Here is a 23,970-nt window from a genome sequence, read left to right as displayed (position 1 = left end):
TTTTTTCCTCTAACTGGGCAGTGCTCCTAGATGCTGACCTTTCAGTGATCCGAGGTTTGAGCTCAGGCCCTTCGAGGTAAAGCATCATTTCCAGCCACCAAAGTACCTTATCTCCCCAAAACCCTGTGATTGGAACGAGCCAGCTTCACGTTGCGTCTCCGGGGAGAATATTAATTAGAAATTAAATACTTACAATCTTGAACAAAAATTCGATTAAAAAAAAATTGATAATCGGCCTTAAGTGGGGAATAATGTTTAGTAATAAATGTACACATGTTAAAGACCACAAGTAATCTGGTAATGGGCCACAGTGAAGGTGGGTCGGCATAATGAAATGAGGCATTTTGTTGTTATTTCAATGCCTGACCTGAGCCTGAGCTTTCGAAGTAATAGTATTATCTCCCCCTTTGATAGCTATATTACTTTAATTAGGCCTGATGGGCTGTGATGGGGAATGCAAATCTAGGTCATTGCATATGTAAATGTGCAGCTGTGGTCTTGCTGAGTGCCAGAACACATCAGACAGTGTGTCTCAGCGTCACCAAGCATTAATTCCAACATGGCAGGCAGACATGACTTCAAATTTGAGCAGTAGACACGCCCCCCCCCCCCCCCCCCCACCCCCGCCCCCTCAGTGTCTCCAGTTAGTGCCAGAGTGATCGGAATGTAATAATCCTCCAGATCCAGTTATCCAGAATTACACGGCACTAAAATGAGAAGTGAGCGGGTGAGTGGTTTTCCATGAAACTGCAAAGGGTCGTGAATGAAGCCCAGTCCATCAGGCAAACCAGCCTCCCATCCATTGACTCCGTCTACACTTCCCGCTGTCTTGGGAAAGCACCCCAACATAATCAAGGACCCCACACATCCCGGGCATACTCTCTTCCACTTTCTTCCATCGATATAAAGATACAAAAGACTAAGATCACGTACCAACTGAGTCAAGGCGACATGGTGGCACAGTGGTTAGCACTGCTGTCTCGCAGCCTCAGGGTCCCGGGTTCGATTTCCGGCTTGGGTCACTGTCAGTGTGGAGTCTGCATGTTCTCCCCATATCCGCGTGGGTTTCCTCCGAGTGCTCCGGTTTCCTCCCACAGTCCAAAAGATATGCTGGTCAGGTGCATTGGCCATGCTAAATTCTCCCTCAGTGTAGCTGACCAGGCGCCAGAGTGTGGTGGCAACGGGATTTTCACAGTAACTTCATTGCAGTGTTAAGGTAAGCCTACTTGTGACACTAATAAATAAACTTTAAAAGAACAGCTTCTTCCCTGCTACCATTAGGCTTTTGAATAGACCGGCCTTATATTAAGTTAATCATTCTCTGTACCCTAGCTGTGACTGTAACACTACACTCTGTACCCTCTCCTTTCCTTCTCCTCTATGTACTCTGCGAATGGTATGTTTAGTCTGTATAGCGCACAAGAAACAATACTGTTCTCTGTATCCCAATACGTGTGACAATAATAAATCAAATCAAATTACGCAGGCTCCAACAGTAAGTTGGCCTTTATTTTGAGATTGTTTCTTCTTCAAAACCTAGGGTGGAATTCTCCGGCCGTGTTGGTCTAAAAGCCAGAAATTCCCGCCCAACCGTCAATGGCGTTTCACATTCTTTGCAACCCGCCCGCTAAAATTCCAGTGACTGGTGGGATGGGAGAATTCCAGCCCTAATATTTCTTTCCGACTGATTTCTCATGGCAATTTCTATGCTGACCTACTGCACTTCAAGTTAGACTCATCTTGGAGGCATTTAAGTGAGGTCCTAGATATTTGAGCTATTGTAGTCTAAGGATGCGTTGATGCATTATTACTGTTATGATCAAGGTCGAGTATCAAACAGCAGTGCTAAATTTCCTTGGGACCTGAGGTTTAAAGGGGAGGTGGGGGCAAGTTGGGGCTTAAGAGCTCAAGGACACCAGCTCTTCAACCAGAAAGGCATTGGCAGGAATTGTTAGAGGGACCTGGGATGAGCGGAACTTTCATCTTCTCCAAACTTAGCTTCCTATGACACAGAGAACAAGGCTGATGAGTAAGTGGACTTTTCCCTGCTGGGATTCTGTAATAAGTCCTTGGAGGCAGAAGTCCCTTCACCAAAATCCCTTTATTTGCCAGTCTAACAACAGCATACAGAGTGCTTTCAGTTAGCAGTTTACACTCGGGGTGCCAGAGGAACTGACACCCCTTGTTAAATACAAAGCAAGAGGTTCCCTGATTGGCCCACCAATTTGGCCCTTAATCAGGGAGTTCATATTCTAATAGGCCCACCTCAATTGCCCGATTAAAGTCATTACAGATTCCTTAGGCTCCAGCCTTTATTCTGAGCTGTGATCCAGGGACTAGGAAGAACCTAGCATCGAGGTCATTTTCGGGATGGAGGGTGGGCCACACAGGAGACTGCAATCTGAGATCCTGGTCTAAAGACCCCGCAACTGACTCTGCATTTTTAAAACACCACTCTCTAATAAAGGGCTTTTAGCAGCCAGCCCATGTGCCTCCCCAAACCCCGATACCCCAGGCAGGCACTCAAACAACTCAAAATATCATGGGCACCTATCAGAGATATTTCAGTAATATAACCGATCTCAGAGCCCAGATACTGCAGTTTGAATGAAAAAGGGAGATAAGCAACATTTGCTCAGTCTCACCATCACTGAGGTAAGTGGTTTACAAACACTTGCTGTCTGGCAGCAGGGAGCAAGCAATGTGAAACTGCCCCCCCCCCCCTCCCCCACCAGGATTAGTGTACATTCATTACACTCCTTGAAATGTTAACTCTTCCCGGCAAACAGTAATTGCTGCAATGTATCTTTGACTTGATTTCACTATTGATCAGTCAGGTGGCAGTTTGCAGTTCTAACCTCAAAGTATATGGAAGAAGATCAAGAATACATTATCATGTTGTAGATTATTGCAGAAAGAGAATAAAAAGGTGTCTGAGCAAACATTCTAAGGCTCCAACCTAAGGTTGTGGAAGTGGTGCTGATAGATTCATCTCGTGATACAAAGCAACCAAGTACAATCTGTGAGCTCAGAACCAAACTGAATCAAAATCAATCTAACATTTGGCAATCTGGAACTTTCCCAAATCAGATTCAGAATAATTGATTGTCGGCTGTGTCCCTGATCCATATGTTGGTCATTGAGACTAAGACAGGGATAGAGGCCGGAACGCTAGCACCTCGCTCGCCACGGAATCGACACGGGTGAGCGGCCGACAAGGGAAATCTCCGTTGACCTCGGGAGGGAATTTCCAGTCTCGCCCGAGCGAGGCCATAAAATCCCGACCAGATAGTTAATCTCAGCAAGTCTGACAACATTTGTGGGGAGAGGGTAGAGCCAACGTTTCAGGCTCTGACAAAGGGTCACCTAGACTCCAAACATTGGCTCTTCTCTCCCCACAGATGCTGTTAGACCTGCTGAGATTTTCCAGCATGTTCTGTTTTTATTTCAGAATCAACATCTTCAGTATTTTGCTTTTATTATTGAGATAGTTTCTTGATTGGTAAGGGGTTCAAAGGTTGAATCATGGAATCATAGAATCCTACAGTGCAGAAGGAGGCCATTCGGCCCATCGAGTCTGCACCGACCACAATCCCACACAGGCCCTATCTCCATAACCTCATGCATTTGGCCTGGCTAGTCCCCCTGACATTAAGGGGAAATTTACCATGGCCAATCCACCTAACCCGCATATCTTTGGACTGTGGGAGGAAACCAAAGCAGTCGGATGAAACCCATGCAGACACGGGGGGAATATGCAAACTCCACACAGACCGTGACCCAAGCCGGGAATCGCACCCGGATCCCTAACGCTGTGAGGCAGCAGTGCTAACCACAGGGAAAAGGTGGGAGAATGGGGTTGAGAAACTTGTCAGCCATGTTTGAATGGCGAAGCAGGCTTGACATTCTGCTCCTGTATCTTATGGTCTTATGGTCGCTTGATATTTTGTGAGTAAGTTTTGCATTATGAATAATCCCTGAAAAAAAACTTCAATATTATTTGGCGCTGAAACTCCAATAAATAAGCACACAAACGTGGAATACTGATAGCGTTACATGAGGTAGTGTTTTTCCCTTTGGTTGCCTGAGTCTGAATTTGCACAATTTCCTTCACATTTCACAAGTATGTCGGTGAGAGTTAACACTTTGTATCTGTTCACTGGGATCTGTTTGTGAAATTGCCCCTTACGTCCACTCACTGACATCGATCCAGTAAAATGTTATCATCCGCCTTGCTTCAAAATGTCTTACCTCCATTGATAACGCTTCGTTATCGAGAAGGTGAGAGAGATATTCCGAGAAAAAATATTCATCCTGTGGGCTGGCCAATAACTTGCCACTTGGTCACTTAGCACTCGGCTTGGGTCACTTGTATTTATGCTGTTCTGTGCCACGGTGCAGGAGGTAGAAAGGTATAAACTGTCATATTACACAGCGGCTAAAGGCTGTGGGATACAAAAACCGATACAAAGTTATTGTAATTGTCAGTCTGTGATTAATAAATGCCAACCTTCTGATATTATCATCGGCAGAAAATCCAACTATATTTCATTTCGATAAGAGTAGGGGATTCAGGTTGTGGGGGCTAGCCAATTTTATAACCCACCCGAGGTTTCAAAATCACAGGAGTCTGCTTTTAAGGTGATAGAATGTTTATTTCATTTATTACTGGAACCACATTACAGGCAGAAGATGAAACCACTGAGGTTTGAAATTCTCAAGTGTACAGTGAAATATATCACCGTAACAACAACTGTCATGTTTATCGTGCAAATTATATTTATGATTTACACAATCCACTCCAATAACTAACATTGTTTATGGAGCACATCAAACATTACTTTTATTTGAGGTTTCCCAACTGAGAAAGCTTTCACACAGCGGCGTATTTCCCAACAGCACCTACCAAGGGTTGTGATGCTTCCAAACACCAATTCACCGGTGAGCTCCATTGATTTATCCGCCTCACCTCCAACGGGAGCTTAGCAAGCAGGTCACACGTCACAAGCCCTGTGCCAAAAATCCAGGGCAGGTGGATTTTTAGTCCACGGTATCCAGACTGACGGAAAACTGTTTGTTCTTTCAGTCACGAGGGGGCAGAGGTTTAAGATGAGGGGCAGGAGGTTTAGGGGGGATGTGAGGAAAAGCATCTTCACCCAGAGGGTGGTGAGGGTCTGGAATGCGCTGCCTGGGAGGGTGGTGGAGGCGGGTTGCCTCACATCCTTTAAACAGTACCTGAATGAGCACATCATAACATTCAGGGCTATGGGCTAAGTGCTGGCAGATGGGATTAGGTGGGAGTTCAGGTGTTTCTAATGTGTCGGTGCAGACTCGATGGGCCGAAGGGCTTCTTCTGTGCTGTATGATCCTATGATTCTTTGATTCTCATCCCACGTGTGATTGCTTGTTCTAAATACTGTTTTGTCTGGTATCTGTACCGACCATGCGATAATAGCAAGTTTGGTTTCGGTTTGGAATGGATTGTTTGGCATGGCTGTGAGGTACATTCTGACTGTCTACAATCATTCCAAGTGGATGCCTCCATAGTGACACCTTATGAATACCAATCAGGCTATTTTAGGTCTCGGAAGTGAGGGGTTATTTTTAATTCCGTATGCTACCACACTCGATCAGTCTCCAGGGGATTTTGTTTATCTCGCTACTCTGTTAAAAATAAATAAATGAGACATCCTCCGACATTTGCCTCCATGTAAAATTAGCCATCACATCAATCTTTGGAAGCTGGATACTGAAACATGCTAGGATTCCTCATTGGAAGTCCTGTGGGAGATTGTCTGCCACTTCCATCGTCAACAGCTTCGAACCAAATGGCGAGGGGCAGTTTTCCATCTTCACACTTCCAGTGAGGAGCCCCTGAACGTGGCACATCCATGATCAGAAAATAACCTGCCTGCCTTTCCCAGTGTGTGGGGCTCCTCATACATCAGAAAATAATCCCTCTAGAATCTTCTTAAGACAATGGGACCAATCTTCTTGGTTTTATTGGCCTTTAATGTGCCAGTTCATTGCCCATTATATGGTTCCATATTTCCAACAGTCAAACACACACAGAAACCATTATTTATACACTAACAATATATATGTGGTACGATGATGTCAATATGACATTTAATGGCCTTCACACTGAATGCAGACCACATCAAATAATTCTTCAGATAAATGGCTACCGCGGGTTGCTGTGTTTTGCGTGGAAGAAAGTTTAATGGACCAAAGAAGATTAATTCAAATGGACTTTAAACCATTCCTAGTCTGTTTTACTGATACTTGAAGGGGAGGCGGTGGTGTAGTGGTATTGTCACTGGATTAGTAATCCCGAGACCTTGGGCAAGATCTCGAGATCCGGGTTCAAATCCCACCATTGGAAGATGGTGATATTTGAATTCAATGAAGATTTTGAATTTAAAAGTCTAATGATGGCCATGAAACGATTGTGGTAAAAACCCATGTGGTTCACTACTGCCCTTTAAGGAAGCAAATCTGCAGGCCTAAATGTGACAGCAGATCCACAGCAATGTGGTTGACTCTCAAATGCCCTCTGAAATGGAGGGCGGTTAGGGATGGGCAATAAATGCTGGCCCAGCCAGCGACGTGCATATCCCATAAATGAATAAAAAAAAACAGAAGAACGCAGCACTGATGTTGGCAGTTGATCAGTGTGTGTGTGTGTGTGTGTGTGTGTGAAGGCTCCAACTCTGAACATAGACCTGATAGTGCAGACTTCCGTGACCTCCAATCAGAGCTTACCATGCTTTAGGCAGCGTTATGTCAAATAAGGCAGCAATTCTGGTTTGGCCACATCCCGCAAAATATAGTCAGCATATTTAAAAATGTCTGACAATGACTATGGCATTGGATCAGGATCAGCAGAAAGACTTGATACTGAACTGTGACATCTGCTACAGACAACACAGGGCTGACACAGCCAGTCACCCACTCCCAGACACGTGCAGTTAGGGAGGTGCTGCTGTGGACTGCCACCAAAGGACAACCTTTGTAAGCAGCGTGTTCAGTTATACCTCCAGCAGCCATCAAACAGGGTACTGTGTGCCCAGCTGCTCTGCCACCAGCTGCACATAGACTCTCCTTCCCTATAATCTGCTGCTCCATCAGCCTTGGCAATGCCTCCTGATTGATCGAGGCCTGGGGGAGGCTTTCTGAAGGTTTTTCATTGTGACAATTCCCTTTAATTGTTCCCATTGCTTTAAATTTGACTTGCATACAGTTTTCTACCTTTACCTATTCTTCCAACAGCGGCCTAAACCTGCTCGTGAATCTGTTACTAATTTGATGAGCCATGTATTATGCAATAGCATGCATGAGCAAGACCCACCCAGTATAGCCCGGTGCTGTGTATTGTACTGTCTTTAGAAATCATAGAAACACTACAGTGCAGAAGGAGGCCATTCGGCCCATCGAGTCTGCACCAACCACAATCCCACCCAGGCCCTACCCCCACATATTTACCCGCTAATCCCGCTAACCTACGCATCTCAGAACTCTAAGGGGCAATTTTTAACCTGGCCAATCAACCTAACCCACACATGTTTGGACTGTGGGAGGAAACCGGAGCACCCGGAGGAAACCCACGCAGACACGAGGAGAATGTGCAGACTCCACACAGACAGTGACCCGAGCCGGGAATCGAACCCGGGACCCTGGAGCTGTGAAGCAGCAGTGCTAACCACTGTGCTACCGTGCCGCCCCTTTATACTATCCACAGCTGACATGAGCAAACTCGGTATGGACAGAGTACCTTTTAGATACAATTGAATTCCACAATGAGAAGTGTGCTCCTTAACTGAGCCATACTGGGAGCACCTTATCGTTTTAATAGTTAAATAGTTGCACTGGTGAAGCTTCAATCAGACTCTCTCTGAAATGGTTCACAAACCACAACCTGAGTACAACCGTGAGTTTGAAAATGTTTATTCATCATGATTTCTTAGGTAGTCGCTTCGTTGGTGGATCAGATGATGATGAGAACTTGCTTTCTTCTTTTAAACAGAGGCATACCCCATCATACACCTATCATAGCAGATTGGCGGATTTCCAGATAGAGAAGAAAATAGGCCGGGGGCAGTTCAGTGAAGTCTATCGAGCAACTTATCTTCATAATGGAAAAGCAGTGGCATTGAAAAAAGTCCAGGTAAGAGAATTTGCCGTAAAGCGCCTTAACATTTCATTAATATTCGCTGCTTTCAGTGTTATAAAGCAACCGGTTAACTTCTATGAGGTAACGCGGCAGTCAAGGGCTGTCCAATATGGAAGCGAGATTTCCTCCCTGTATAACAATAATTGTTTTTTGTTAGAAATGGATTTACGACGGGGGCGGCACGGTGGCACAGTGGTTAGTACTGCTGACTCACAGTGCCAGACACCCGGGTTCAATTCCGGCCTCGGGTCACTGTCTGTGTGGAGTTTGCATATTCTCCCCGAGCCTGCGTGGGTTTCCTCCGGGTGCTTTGGTTTCCTCCCACAGTTCAAAGATGTGCGGGTTAGGTGGATTGGCCATGCTAAATTGTCCCTTAGTGTCAGGGGGATTAGGAGGATAAATATATGGGGTTGCAGGGATAGGACCTGGGATTGTTGTCAGTGCAGGCTCAATGGCCAAATGGCCTCCTTCTGCACTGTAGATTCTATTATTCTCTGACTACTGCATTGCACAACTAACACTTGGCAAATTTACCTGTACTCCAGAAGTTTGAAGAAAAATGGAACGTACTTCCATACATCTCTTACCCCCAGGACATGTCTGTTATGCACTAATGCTCTTGTGGTGCATTGGTAGCACCCCCTACCTCTGGACCAGAAGCTCCAGATTCAAGTCCAACACCAGAACTCGTTGGCCATGGAAGGAACATTCAATACGGGTCAATGGGCTGATAATCAGCTCGGAAATCCTTCCACCGCTTCCCCAAAAGGGTAAAAAAACAGTATAGGTGTGAAGATACACCAACAACTAGTGCAATCAACAGAGCATTTTGTTTGCATAGTTGCAAACAGTTTGATTATATTTTGTTAAACCACACTCAGATTGTGTTCACCGTGCTACTGCCACTATTGCCAACAAAACTCATGGGAGATTGGGGGTAGGGAAGGTATTTCTTGCACTTGGTGAGGGGGCACTGGAGGTGATATTACAATTCCCACTTTAAATTTTAGATCAATGTCTGACATCACGTCACAAATACCTCACGAGCCAGGAATCACCAGTCATCATAACCTACGAATTTCAGTTCACTTCAGCAGTCCAAATCCTCTCTGCGCTGTCAGCAGCAGCCCTCTGAGAGGCTTTGAACGTAATATCACACCAATGCTTCTAAACAGGGACTTTAATATATTTGATAACATGTGATGAGGCAGACACCACAAAAATGTCACACACCCTGCATCTTGCACAGTGGTTGGCACTGCTGCCTCAAAGCGCCAGGGACCCGAATTCAATTCCCAGTTTGGGTCACTGTGTGGAGTTTGCACATTCTCCCTGCGTCTGCGTGGGTTTCCTCCGGGTGCTCCGGTTTCCTCCCACAGTCTGAAAGACGTGCTGGTTAGGTGCATTGGCCATGCATAATTCTCCCTCAGTCGACCCAACAGGCACCAGAGTGTGGCAACTGGGGGATTCTCACAGTAACTTCATTGCAGTGTTAATGTAAGCATACTTGGGACACTAATAAATAAACTTTATATTTTAAACAATAAAAACGCTGGGCTGAATTTTGCCATGGACTTCGGGATCCTGACGAGGGCGAAAGGCAAATCCCAAGCCCACACTTGCCTAACGCAGGACTCGCTCAGTGATTTTATCAGCGACGGCCTCTAATTGGTGCCTGCGGAACCACTGACCAGTTAAAGATGGCCGGCAGGCTCCTGATGCTGACAGTCCAATCAGAGGAGCGGGAGAGGTGGACTCCGCTGAGGAAAGTTGGCAGCCTCAGGGTACCTCATAGCGGAGGTGCCCCGGACAGATATTTGGAAATTACAAGTTGGAATCATAAAACCCCTACAGTGCGGAAGGAGGCCATTCGGCCCATCGAGTCTGCACCAACAACAATCCCACCCAGGTTCTATCCTCGTAACCCCACATATTTACCTTGCTAATCCCCCTGACGCTAAGGGACAATTTACTATGGCCAATCAACCTAACCCGCACGTCTTTGGAATGACTGATGGTGGTATGCCCCATGGAGAGGAGGAGAAACTCCTCAGTGGGTGCAGGGTGGGGGGGATTGTTGGGGCCTCTCGAGCTGCCTTTGATGCCTGCCTGTCCCCTCACCCTTTTTTGGACCATGAAGCCTGTGTCTCTGATGGCCCCCAGGGCTGCAAGCAGGGAGACTGCCCCCATGAAGCTGTCCCCCCCCTCCCCTCCCTCTCCCCAGATGCCTCCAGGGAGTGGCAGCTGATCTGTCTGGCAGTCACATGCCTTAGAGTTGCTGGGCAACTTCCTAAAATTCACCAATGACAGTAAGTGGCCTCTGATTAGATTAGCTGACTGCTATGTTGCTTAGATGCTGACTATTTTTATCAGATTAGATTTATTTTTGATTGTCTTTTCCAGGTATTTGAAATGATGGATGCTAAAGCAAGGCAGGACTGCATCAATGAGATTGATCTTTTAAAGGTAACGCGTTAAGATTCTGGAATTGTAACCAGATACCTGGAATTTTTACCTTTAGCCTGCTGGATACACGGACGTAGTTGATAATAGTCCATTTTATCAGGTTCTGGACAACAGTTAATTACTCAATTGGTGCAGGATTTCAGTGTTAGGGGGAACCTCAGTGGAAAACGACTTTCATTCTCTAAAGGTCATTTGTGAACCAGTTCAATTTTATTGGCTTTCATTCATCAACCCATAAATGTGCACAGGTTAATAATCCAGTCGCATTTTTCATTAACATTGCCCCACCTTTGTCTCAACTGTTTACTAAAATTAAATGAGATATTCCAGCCTCAGTGGACCGAAGGCTGTGTTGCTGGGTGTTAATGGGCCTAACAAAACAACTTTCTGCAGATTTCCCTGAGCTGGAAGCACATGCTGCAAACTTCCTTCAACTTTTAACAGGAATGCAGCTGTGAAAGTCGGCTGATAGGAAACTCACTGTGGGACAGATGGGGTGCCAGTCTGTTCCCCAAAGTGGTACACTTCATTTAGCAGGCTGGCTGAGAGCTGGTGAAATTCCTTTCACATATGTTGGCAGCTTCAAGTGTCCCACTACCATCTGGGACTCCCAACATGTTGATGAAAGCCGCCTGGGCCAAGCTGCTTAACTGTTACGCCAGTCGATTATCATGTGTGATTATTAGAGAAAAAAAAATCCAAGATCTCTTCATCAACTACGCCATCTCAATCAGTTCCCCGTTGGTCGCACTCTCTCCTCTGAGTCGTCAAACCGCTCTCCAAGGACACAAGCTCGTCATCTTGTCTCACACTCAAGTCGTGCCATGTTGTGTTAAAGGTCGCTTCCACTTTTGACAGGGTTGGAAAACTGGCAGGTGCCCCAGGTCAGCCTTCCATTCAAGAGAAGACAAAATGGGAAGGATGCCTTGGGAAGCGATGGCCCAGTGGTATTATCATTAGACTATCAATCCAGAAACTCAACTAATGTCCTGGGGACCTGGGTTCGAATCCTGCCGTGGCAGATAGTAGAATTTGAATTCAATTTTTTTTTAAATCTGGAATTAAAAATCTACCGATGACCATGGTGTGAGATGCTGGCGTTGGACTGGGGTAGGCACAGTAAAAAGTCTTAGAAAACCAGTCCAACAGGTTTATTTGGAATCACAGGCCTTCGGAGCACTGCTCCTTCATCAGGTGTGTCTCTGAAAACTTGTGATTCCAAATAAACCCGTTGGACTTTAACCTGGTGTTGTGAGACTTCTTACGATGACCACGAAATCATTGTCGTAAAAACACGTCTGTTCACTAATGTCCTTTAGGGAAGGAAATTTGCCGTCCTTACCTGGCCTGGTCCACATGTGACTCCAGAGCCACAGCAATGTGATTGACTTTCAACTGCTTTCCAAGGGGAACTAGGGATGGGCAATAAATGCTGGCCAGCCAGCGACGCCCATGTCCCACGAATGAATAAAAAAACAAAATGTGTGTAACAGGTGGCCAGCCTGCTCTCCCGATCTTCCACCTCAGCTTACACTGAATACCCTTCCAGTCAACAATAAACCACAATAGCCCTATCTCCCTGGCCAGGTTGCCAGCCTGATTGGTCTAGAGTTTCCAGAAATTGAAGGCCAATCCCTGCTGTGTGCCGCCCTGGAGAAAAACCATTGGGACATTCAAAAATATAGTTTCTTAAAATTTTATTCGAATGTTTTTCTTTACAAGATATTGAAAATGAAAAGAGATAACTTTTTGGCTGACATTTAAACACCATCCATGAGGTAAAGTTTCTTTTTGCTTCGGAAGGCAGACCATCACCAGATGGATGTGTTGGCCGACAAATGGCTGGAGTGCAGGGGCAAGTCATGTGACGAAACATTCGATCACTGTTGCTATCCCTGCCGTTCAGGTGGCTGTAAAAACATCCATGCCATTGAACCTCAGCTGACCAATTTTTCTCCCTCTATCAAACACACACTAACTGGTCGATTGCTGGTGATGAGGCCAATTCTTGTGCATTAATCTTCTGTTGGTTTCCAGTGGTTAGATTTCAATTCTAAGTCATTAGTTATGAAGCGTTTTGGGTTGTCCTGAGACTGCAGAAGGTGCTATAGCAATGCAATATTTTTAAGGATCAGAGTTTATTTATTAGTGTCACAAGTAGGCTTACATGACACTGCAATGAAGTTACTGTGAAAATCCCCTAGTCGCCACACTCCGGGACCTGTTTGGGTACACCGAGGGAGAATTTAGCAATGCACCTAACTTGCGCATCTTTCGGACTGTGGGAGGAAACCGGAGCACCCGGAAGAAACCCACGCAGACATGGGGTGAATGTGCAGCCTCCGCACCGACAGTGACCCAAGCCGGAAATCAAACCCGGGCCCCTGGCACTGTGAGGCAGCAGTGCCAACCGCTGTGCCAGATTCTGATGCCCTGCTCCCACTGTGTGCTGTAAAATGATCTACCTCGGCCCTTGACTCTCTGTCCGTTATGACCTGTATCCTTGTGTGGGAAGCATCATTTGGGAATATTTGCTCCGAAACATGCCAAGAATGGGCATTTTGGACTTTTTAACCCTGAAATGAGGACCTGATCAGAATGAGCAAGAAGCGTGGAGGAGGAGTTTGCTATTCCTTATGAGAGAGATGGATAAACAAAAAGAAAATGTAAATTATCATTTATAAACAGCTTCCATAACCAGTTCCAGGATTACGATGGGAGCCGGTCACCTTGAGTCTTTCAGATGAGAACTGGTGCATTGCGTTGAGGAGGAACTATCAAGCGAAGGTTATGCTTCAGTGTTCAGTACCTGCTGTCGCAGTCACACTGTGAGCTTTACATCTATCCGGTTGCCTTTGCAGTCCATAGGGATCGCATTGATTGCACATTTCAGAATGATCCCAGGGTTTCTGGTTAGGGATACCCTGGTTCAGTTTAGTCCATGTGCCAGGATGTATTAACTGACCTGCCTTATTCATGCATCGAAATTTACCGCGCAGCAGAAAAGAGCAAAAGATACCCATCAGGACATTTCATGTTCCCAGCCTGATAGAGATCTCTATTCCCCACAGCCCAAGGCAACAGGGAGGGCTGGAGTTGTAGGTCACACTAAATATCATTATGAAACTATCCTGTGACTTGCTAAACCGTATAGACTTTAAGGCTGCAGTTTGAACCCCCTGCTCTGTACTGAGCATCCCAGTGAAGCAAGTGGCCCTGCAATTAGCTTAGTGGTAAAAACTGGGCGGCATGGACAAGTTGGGCAGAAGGGCCTGTTTCCATGCTGTAAGCCTCTATGACTCTATTTGACAATAATGAATCAAATCAAATCAAACAGTTGAGCAGTATTGGACAGTGTTCTTGTGTGAGATACTAAAGGGCAGCTAGGTTCTGTATACTGGCAAGATGTTGGTACCTGTGGAGGGGAGGAAACGGAAGGGGATAATCTCCACAATGCTCAGCTAAACGTCCAACCAGATGTAACTGCTGGAAGGTTGGATGAACTCAACATTAATGTGACCTTTATACCAGATGGCCCTTGTGTTCTGTAAATCAATTTACACAACAGGTACTTTGATCACCCAGATTTGATTTTTGATTTGATTTGATTTGTTATTGTCACTTGTATTAACATGTAGTGAAAAGTATTGTTTCTTGCGCGCTATGCAGACAAAACATACCGTTCATAGAGAAGGAAACAAGAGAGTGCAGACTGTAGTGTTACAGTCATAGCTAGGGTGTAGAGAAAGATCAACTTAATGCAGGGTAGGTCCATTCAAAAGTCTGACAGCAGCTAGGAAGACTGTTCTTGAGTTGGTTGGTATGTGGCCTCAGACTTTTGTATCTTTTTCCCGACGGGTGAAGGTGGAAGAGAGAATGTCCAGGGTGCGTGGGATCCTTAATTATGCTGGCTGCTTTGCCGAGGCAGCGGGAAGTGTAGACAGAGTCAATGAATAGGAGACTGGTTTGCGTGATGGATTGGGCTGCATTCACGACCTTTTGTAGTTCCTTGCGGTCTTGGGCAGAGCAGGAGCCATACCAAGCTGTGATGCAACCAGAAAGAATGCTTTCTATGGTGCATCTGTAGATTAAATTAGAACTGTGTTTACATCCAGTGTTCTATGAAATCCATGAAGCGATGCTTTAGTTCCTGTTCCAGGAACTGCACCCCATCCCCCCCACCCCATTCCTTTCTGAACTGGAACTGAACCAAATAAACCCAGGAGTTGAATACTCATATAGCTCCATGAAATGAATAAGATCTTGGACTCAGACACGGAGGGGCCACATGGGAATAAATGTTTCCCTTCGACCTCAGGCTGTACCAAGTTGGTGAGGGTGGAATCAGACACAAAGAGCTCATGATTTAAAGTCTGTAAGTCGCTTGTGTCCAACTTGAAATTCCATTTGGATGATGGGCTGTTGTTTGTGGGCTATAATAGGATTGAGGAACTATGATTTGTAATTGTGATAACCCACAGAAAAACTTCATTCACATTTTCAAAGTTGCTGGCTCCATTAGCATTTTATATTGGAGGATTGAGATGGATTTAGAACTTAGGCCTGTGAGAATGCAAATGCCGCTCACCTCAACATTTTCAACAAGACTTCAATTTTTTCTTTATTGACTTTAGAAACAAGCCCCAAATTGAGGAATGGATTTCAGGATCATACATAATTTCATCAAAAAAAAACAACAGTAACTTTGAATGGTGGGGAAGGATTCCTCACACACTCTCAGCTCAGTTTCTGGCCCAATTACCAGCACAGGACACTCGAGATTCTGTTGTGTAATTTGGTAAATCATGCTCTTCCAATACTGCTCTTAAATGATTTTGATTTTAAGTCCATGCGTCAACCAAATTGACTGAGGCATTGCTGAGATTTGAACTCATGATCTGCCTTTTTTTATACTAGAACTATACTATAACCAACTAAGCCACAGTACCAACTAAAAAGTAGCGTGCATCAGGGCAGTGTTTGCTTTTAGCTTGGAATTCAAATTTAACCATCTACCATGGCGAGATTTGAACCTGGAATCCCAAAGCGTTGCCCTAGGTTGCTGGTTTATCAGTTTAGTAACCTATACCATTAGGCCACAGGGGGAAAACTAATCTCAACATTTTAATGCAGTTTCAAAGGAGTAGTTTTGCAATTACCACTTCTTCCAATCCTTCAGTGTTAATAGCATACAACACATCAACATTTTAAACTCATACATCTTCCAGGGTAAGAAAGAAGTACCTTTGTGAGACAGTCAGCCAGCTATGGAAAGGAGAGGGCAGGAGCTGGGATTCAACTTCAGGTGTGTGGGATTCAATATTGAAACGTGCACACCAATTAACAGATCTAATGCCCCTTTAATGAGAAAGAACTATCTGAAACAGAGGTTGACCAGTACAATACTGTAAGTTTTGTTGGCATCATGGAACCCATCCTACATTTCTCATCTGTACCACAATCTTGTGATTGTTCACAAGTCTTGGTTCCAATTTCAGGTGGGTGAAGATTCTCAATGGCAATGACATTCCATATTTACTCTTGATGTAGATGCCACATTGCTGGTCTGAGTGACCAGTCTACCCAGTGGCATGAAAAGTATCAATGTGTGCTGTCAGCAGCAAGCACTTGCTTTTGTCTCTAATGGACTGTTGACCACCCGGGAGCTGGTGATAACCCAGACTCTAAAAGTCTGCAAGTACCGCCACCACCATGTCAGAACTTGTGCCTACTGGCCAATTGTGCTCCTGGAATTGTAATGACTTCAACAAGATCCATGAGGTTGGCCTCTTGGAGTATGAGCTCCCTGATTGAGGTCATAATTGCCTGCCCAATCAGGGAGCCTCACCTGTATGTAAATATGGGAGTGTCAGGTATACTGGCTCTATGGATTCTGACTTTGTACCTGAAGCACTCTTAGGGGTGGAATAGAATTTGTAAATAAAGGGAATCCGGGGAAGGGACACCGGCCTTTGAGCAATTATTTCAGAAAACAACCAAATTCTGTAGGTAGGGGCTATTTGTATGAAGCAGATAAATGCCTGTCATCTTTATGGTGCAGCTGGCATGCTTGATACCTGGAGGGGTGTGTGGATCTACCCCAGTGTGCCCGAGCATTGGCAGAAGTGAAGACTTCCGAAACTCATTGTATAGCTGCTCACTTCAAATGGTCAGCTTTCTTGCAGCAACCAGTGATCCGAGTCACAGACAGCAGACACTAACTAAAGAGGGAAGGCTTCACAATTAAATTAAAGTCAACTAATGTGGAGAAGGAAAGGCAGGGAGCCAGGTGTGGTCCTTGCGGCTGAAGGGATCAAGGGGTATGGAGAGAAAGCGAGAGTGGGATATGAGTGCATGATCAGCCATGTTGAATGGTGGTGCAGGCTCAAAGGGCCGAATGGCCTACTCCTGCACCTACTTTCTTATGTTTCAAATGACCAAAGGACAGGAGGGAGCCTCAGGGGGCTTTCCAATCTTCTGTGCCCCTTGAAATCAGTGCTTGTATTGTGTGTGCAGCAACGCAAACCGTGCATATGCCAATTTTACATACACCAGCAGGAAGAGTGTGAGCTTGAGAATTTCCCAATTGAGGATTTTATTTTGTCATGCAGGAGGATTGCAAGGTGGGGGAGCAATAACCTGAATTTCCAGCTTGCGGTTATTGAAACAATCACTTGGCACCTTTGCTCTTGTGTGGGGAGCATGCCCAATGCTGTAAGTGAAAATGAAAGGAATCGAGATGCTTGAAGGAAAGTAGGAGGACAAATGTCAATTTCAGCCTCTAACAAGCCTCAAGCCAGGCGTCAAACATCTTTCACCCACGGCCAAGGCTGGGGTCAAGGGAGCAGAGGTAGACCTAAATAAAGTGCAAAGAAACTCAGGGTGGAAGCACTCCCGTTTCTCTGGGCTCCACAGGATGGGTTATTTTACTGTTTTCTTTAATCTTATCTTTTGTTGGTAAGTTGTCTAGGGTGCTAAAGAATCCTGCACAGGGTTAGTCTGAAAGATATCTTGACGGGGTCCTTTAAGAAGTGCTAAGCAGCTATTTTACTTGTTTATGGGATCAATGCCTGTGCAGATTAAATAAAGGCAGTCTCACTGTAAAGTCAGTGTGCCTCATGCCTGCTCTCCACCTGAAGGAACTGGTGCAATGCATATCAATTTCAGGCCCCTCTGACTGTATGGCTGACTCGTGAATCATCTTAAACCTAAGGTTTGCCCTATGCTAACAGCACTTTCATTCAGAGAGAGAGTGATACATAATGCATCATATGTATCACCCTTAGCTCATCGGGAGCCGACTCCTCTGAGTCAGAGGATTGTGGGTTCAAGTCCCGTTCCAGAAACTTGAATTTATAATCCAAGCTGAAAATTCAGTGTGGCAGAATGCTGCACTTTATGAAGTGCCCCATTACGGATAAGACATCAAACTACCTGTGGCTCTGCTGCAGCCCAGGACTGACCAGTCCAGTGGTCAGTCGGGAAAGCTGCAAGGCTGATCCATGGAGATGGCACCATGGAGGAGGCACAGAAGGCAGCCATCTCCAGCCACCTCACAGGAAGTCAGTGATGGGTGATGTGCATTGGAGACGTGATACACGGGACAGACTTTGGTTAAAAACACACAGCGCTTTATTAATGGTGTATGATCTCTTCCATGGCTGCTTCTTCTCTCTCTTGTTTCCCATGTTAGGTCTATTTGAGGGAGAAGTGATGGTGATGGCTCAGTGGTATTATCGCTAGACTATTAATCCATGAAACTCAGCTAATGTTCTAGGGACCCAGGTTCAAATCCCGCCACGGCAGATAATGGAATTTGAATTCAATAAAAAATATCCGGGATTAAGAATCTATTGATGACCATGAAACCATTACCAATTGCTGGAAAAACCCATCTGGTTCACTAATGTCCTTTAGGGAAGGAAATCTGCTGTGCTTACCCGGTCTGGCCTACATGTGACTCCAGGGCCACAGCAATGTGGTTGACTCTCAGCTGCCCTCCAAGGGCAACTAGGGATGGGCAATAAATGCTGACCACCGAATGATGCCCATGTCCTACAAATGAATAAAAAAAACATTTCTGGTGCATACATTAAAACGTTGAGCTCCAGTTAGCCAATAGGAATAAATACAAATACATATTATTTGATTGTAGATTCAAGCATGCATCTTGCAATTAATTTCCTTTCAATTTCACCCAGTCTGCTGCAGTCCTTGGCAAATTCCTTCTGATTTTTCCTCAGGTTGTATAAGAAAAAGTTCCCTATTCCGATATTTCCACTTCAATTGTTTGAAGCTGCTTCACCAATTAACTTCTCCCCATTGTAAGAGGGGATGTGCACTGTGGATTCAGTAAGAAGTCTCACAACACCAAGTTAAAGCCCATCAGGTTTATTTGGTTGCACAAGCCACTTGCACAGTGTTCAGAACCCATTTGCTACTCCACAGACACTGAAGTAGAAATGCATATCCATATGCAAGACGACCTGGGTAACATTCGGGCTTGGGGAGAGACTTGACAAGTAACAATTTTGCCAATGAATGCCAGGCAATGACCATCGCCAAAAAGTGAGAACCTAGACATCCCCTTGACATTCAATGCCATAATCATCACTGGGTCATTTTTTTTGTATTCATTCGTGAACCATGGGCGTTGCTGGCTGGCCAGTATTTATTGCCTCGTTGCTCGAGGGCAGTTGCAAGTCAACCACATTGTTTCCTGCTTCTCTGTCAGTTGGACTTGTAAGTCACGCCGAACTTGGATGAAAATTTCCAGGAACAATTTGCGTTTCCATGGCAACTTTAATATAGTAGAACCTTCAAAGGTACTCTACAGGTGTGATTGTCAAGCACAATTTGTCACCAAGATACATTCGGAGAAGAAGATAGGTATGTTTTAAGGAACATCTTAAAGGAGGTGAGAGAGGTAGAATGATTTCGAGGTATGGGGGGGTTCGAAAGTGCCTGGGCAGCTCTGGTATAAATAAACATTTAGTGCAATGGGCTTACCAAGAGGCATCTGAAGGATAGCATGCTTTTTAAAAACAATATATAAATTACTTCAATAAAGTTCTGAGGGTCATGGCAATTGTTGTCCTCTCCTTGGCTCTGAATATAGTTATCCTCCATAGATGCCAGTCCTCAATATCGAATGCATTGATTAAATTTTTGACCATGCACTGCCTGACTCAACCAAAGGACATGGTTTTACCTAGCATAATTGTCACAATGTTTTAATTGTCACAATCTTGGGCTGATAAGTGACAACTAACATGTGTGCCACACAAATGCCAGACAATCTCTAACTATAGAGAATCTAACCATTTTTCCTTGACATGCAGTGGTGTTACCATCGCTGAATCCCCCACTATCAAGATCCTGGGCATTACCACTGACCAGAAACCAACTGGACTAGTCCTATAAATACTGTGGCTAAAGAGCAGATCAGAGGCTGGGAATTCTGCAGCAAGCAACTCATCTCCTGTCTCCCAAACCCTATCCACCATTTATAAGGCATAAATTAGGAGTGTGATGGAATACTCCTCACTTGTCTGGATGAGTACAGCTCTAACAACAGTCAAAAAGTTTGGCACCATCCAGGACAAAGCAGTCCGCATGATTGGCACCCCATTCACCACATTCAACATTCATTCTGTCCACCACTGGCACAGAGTGGCAACAGTGTGTACCATCTACAAGATGCAATGCAGCAACTCACCAAGGGTCCTTCGACAGCATCTTCCAAACCTCTGTGACCTGTACTACCTAGAAGGACAAGGGTAGCAGATGCTTGGGAACACCATCATCTGCAAGTTCCCCGACAAGCCACACACCATTCTGACTGTATTGCCATTCCCTCACTGTCACTGGGTCAAAATCCTGGAACTGCCTTCCTAACAGCACAGTGGGTGTACCTACAACAGATGGATTGCAATGATTCAAGAACAAGGCTCACCACCTTCTCAAGGCTAATAAGGGATGGGCAATAAATCCTGGCTTAGTCAGTGACGCTCACATCCCATTAGAGCATTTAAAAAGTAGATTCTGAGGATTCCAGACTTGTGTCTTTCAAAGTGCCATTAAGGTGTCATAAATCGAAGCTAAGTAAAAATGCCCATAATTTAACATTTTAAAAAAATATTAGATTTAAATTGTAGTATAATCCCGAGAATTCAAAGTAAAATTAATCCACCTAACCTACACATCTTTAGGGTCAATTTAGCATGGCCAACCCACTTAACCTCCACATCTTTGGAATGTGGGAGGAAACCGGAGCACCTGGAACAAACCTATGCAGACACGGGGAGAACGTGCAGACTCCACACTGACAGTCACCAAGGCAGGAATCTAACCCAGGTCCCTGGTGCTGTGAGGCAGCAGTGCTAATCACTGTGCACCATACCAATTCCAAAAGCTGCCAGTTTAAAATCACTGCAAGTTATATTAAGAACCAAATATATATATATAATTAAATGCTTGGCTCACTCTTCTTCACATGATCCAAGGCCTGTTCCTATCTTTAATTATGGTGAGATTTCTAACCCTATTGCTGTACATTAAAGGCCTAGATATTAAATATTTGAAAAATGTAAGACAAGATGCATACTTAGATTACACAGCTAAGCTTTACAGACTTAATATGAATCCCACTCGCTACCATTTGTCGTAGCTACTGTAAAGGGATTAGCTGGAGTGATCCAATGTGTTTGTTTTAAAGATTAACTTTCCCACGCACCATGGGTGGAATTTTCCAGCCGCACTCGTCCCCAGGCTGGAAAATCCCACCTGAGTTAAATGGACCTTTGCATGGTCCGTCTCCCGCCAGCTACAATTCCCATGGCGAGCTGGACGGAAAAATTCCGCACCGTGCGTTTACGATCTGCCTAGGAGTATGGTGGAGGCAGATTCAATCATGACTATCTAAATGAAACTGGACAATTAGCTGCAGGAGAAGGTTGGAGGAGTGGGATGAGGTGATTCACTCCTGCAGAGAGCTGGCATGGACACGATGGACCAAATGGCCTCATTCTCTGCTCTGACCATTCTATGCTTGTATAATTCTCACTGCGGACTTCGTCATTTGTTCTCCACATGCAATGACTTGATTCAGTCAGATTTCAACTAACTGATTCTCTGGTTACTCCTTACAATGGTGGTTAAATTGAACATGAAATCTAATGGCATCAGAACAGAAGTAGGCCATTCAGCCCCTAAAAACCTGTTCCACAATTCAGTTAGATCATGGTTTATTAGCTTCAGATACTTTTCTTGCTACAGTACTCAGTAATAGCTTGCCTAACAAAACTCCATGGGTCCGATTTTACCATCAAGTTGCACCCGTTTTCGAGCGTGAAAACTTGATAAAGTTGAGCGTGAGGCGACCAGCGCGATCCGCGCCCACCTCCGCGCCGGTTCCCCCTTTACCAAGGCCCGAAAATGGCCGTGATCAGGACCGCGCCAATTTCAGTAAACTTGACGGTAAAACTTGCACGCATTTAAATTGACTGCACACCCAATCATACCGGCATTTCCCCCTTGACCACCACATTCGCGCATCCGGACTCAGGCACGCCCTATAAAAGTCCGATTCGGGCGCACCAGCTAGTGAAGAGGTAAGTGCCGAGCGTCCGACGGCTCTCTGCTCGAGATCAGTGGGGGGAAGGCTGGTCCGCTGCCACTCAGCTTGTGATCAGTGAGGGGGAAGGAGGGTCTGCTGCCACTCAGCTTGTGATCAGTGAGGGGGAAGGGGGATCCGCTGCCACTCTGCTTGTGATCAGTGAGGGGGAGGGGCCCGCGATTGGTCTGGATGGCAGAGGGGGTGAGGGAGTCAGTAATGTTGTGGGGGGGGCCAATGTCTGTGGGGGCAAGGGGGAGGCACTATCTGGCCCATGAGCGATGTGGCAGCGGAGCCCTATTCTATCCTTTTATTTCTGCGCATGCGCAGTTGGAGGCGCCAATCAGAGCTGCAGGATTTCGGGCACGTTAAGCCCCGCCCACAGGCTTCTGCAGCGTGATTCAGAATCGCTGATACTTTTTCAGGCCGAGTGCGTATGGGGGCGCCTGAGAACGGGTCTAAAAGTTGGATCTGAAACACTCCCAGATTCAAGTCCACCCAGCACTTAGAATCAAAATGGTGAAATAGGGCCCCATGATTCAGTTTGGAAATTTTCAATTGACCCCAGCCTCAGTGGCGTCTTGGGAAGTGTTACAGATATCCATCATCGTTAGCGTGAAGAAATGTTTTCACAATCTAGCTCCAATATTAAGAAATCTGGCCTCCAATCTGACCAGGTAAAGATGGCAGATTTCCTTCCCTAAAGGACATTAGTGAACCGGATGGGTGTTTTTCAACAATGGCCATCAGGAGATTCTTAACTCCAGAAATTTGTTGTTGAACTCAAATTCCACTATCTGCCTTAGCGGGATTCGAACCCGGGTCCCCAGAACATTAGTTGAGTTTTTCTGGACGAATGGCCCAGCGATAATACCACTGGGCCATCGCCAATGAAATATCATAAACGATTTGCTCATGCAAATCTGGAGAGCGTAAACTTCCTGCTGCAGAAATGTTTTCCCGAGAATGAGTAAAACTCCGGCAAGTTCACGGACGCAAACAGTAAACTCGCATTTCACCAGCTGGTCTCAGTAAAACCTTGTCGATTTGAGTCTCTGCTCATCTCATGCCCAGGGTACTTGCCAATATGAAGCACCAGCCTCCAATTACAAGGTGCCTGGCACCCATTGGTTCGGGGATATAGTGCCACCCAAAATCAATGCGGCCAAATCTGTTCAGGTCAATGCCATCTGAGTTTAATTTTGACTTCTTGCGAAAAGGGATATAAAAGGAGCATTGTCCTCAGGAATTTCTTGGTTTCAAAGCCAGGAATTCCTGATATAAACAAACTGGCTGTTTGGCAGGAACCCATCTGTTGGCAGACTGAGAGTTTGAAGCAGATTTTTCAATCACGCTTTTTTTTGTAGCAGTTTAATCATGGTCATTTTCAATCAGGAATTCTTCTGTCAAAGCTGTCAGGTTTAAACTCATTAAACTGACTGGGCATCACAGGCACACTGGTTCTGTTGTTAATCCTGTAACAGCCTAAAATATTCGCAGCATAGTCACCTCCTTCACTAGACATCAGGAATATGTTAAACCTACTGCACTCCCCATCTGCTCTTTCTGGATATTTGGGATGAAAGGTCCCATCTTCGAGGGGTACATGCCTTGCAAACATGATGCTTCCTTTTAAATATGCATGAGGGGAGGGAGGGGGAAGGAGGGGGAAGGGAGGGATGTGGGAGGGGAGATGGGAGAAGGAGGGGCTGGAGGA

At 45.3% G+C, this 23,970-nt stretch overlaps 1 protein-coding gene across 7 annotated transcripts in view; it reads left to right on the top strand.

Moving 5' to 3' along the window:
* The window catches only part of LOC144502502 (serine/threonine-protein kinase Nek6-like), a 288,580-nt gene that overhangs the window by 155,240 nt on the left and 109,370 nt on the right, over positions 1-23,970 (top strand). For all 7 annotated transcript variants that reach the window (XM_078226514.1, XM_078226509.1, XM_078226508.1 and 4 more), the window contains exons 3-4: positions 8,027-8,167; positions 10,577-10,639. In XM_078226514.1, coding sequence (XP_078082640.1) covers positions 8,027-8,167; positions 10,577-10,639 — 204 coding nt within the window. The remainder of the gene's footprint in view (positions 1-8,026; positions 8,168-10,576; positions 10,640-23,970) is intronic.

The sequence above is a fragment of the Mustelus asterias genome, chromosome 13 (genome assembly GCF_964213995.1).
Source record: "Mustelus asterias chromosome 13, sMusAst1.hap1.1, whole genome shotgun sequence".
NCBI lineage: Eukaryota > Metazoa > Chordata > Chondrichthyes > Carcharhiniformes > Triakidae > Mustelus > Mustelus asterias.
Note: the sequence above shows the minus strand (reverse complement) of the source record. Positions and strands in the feature narration are given on the sequence as shown.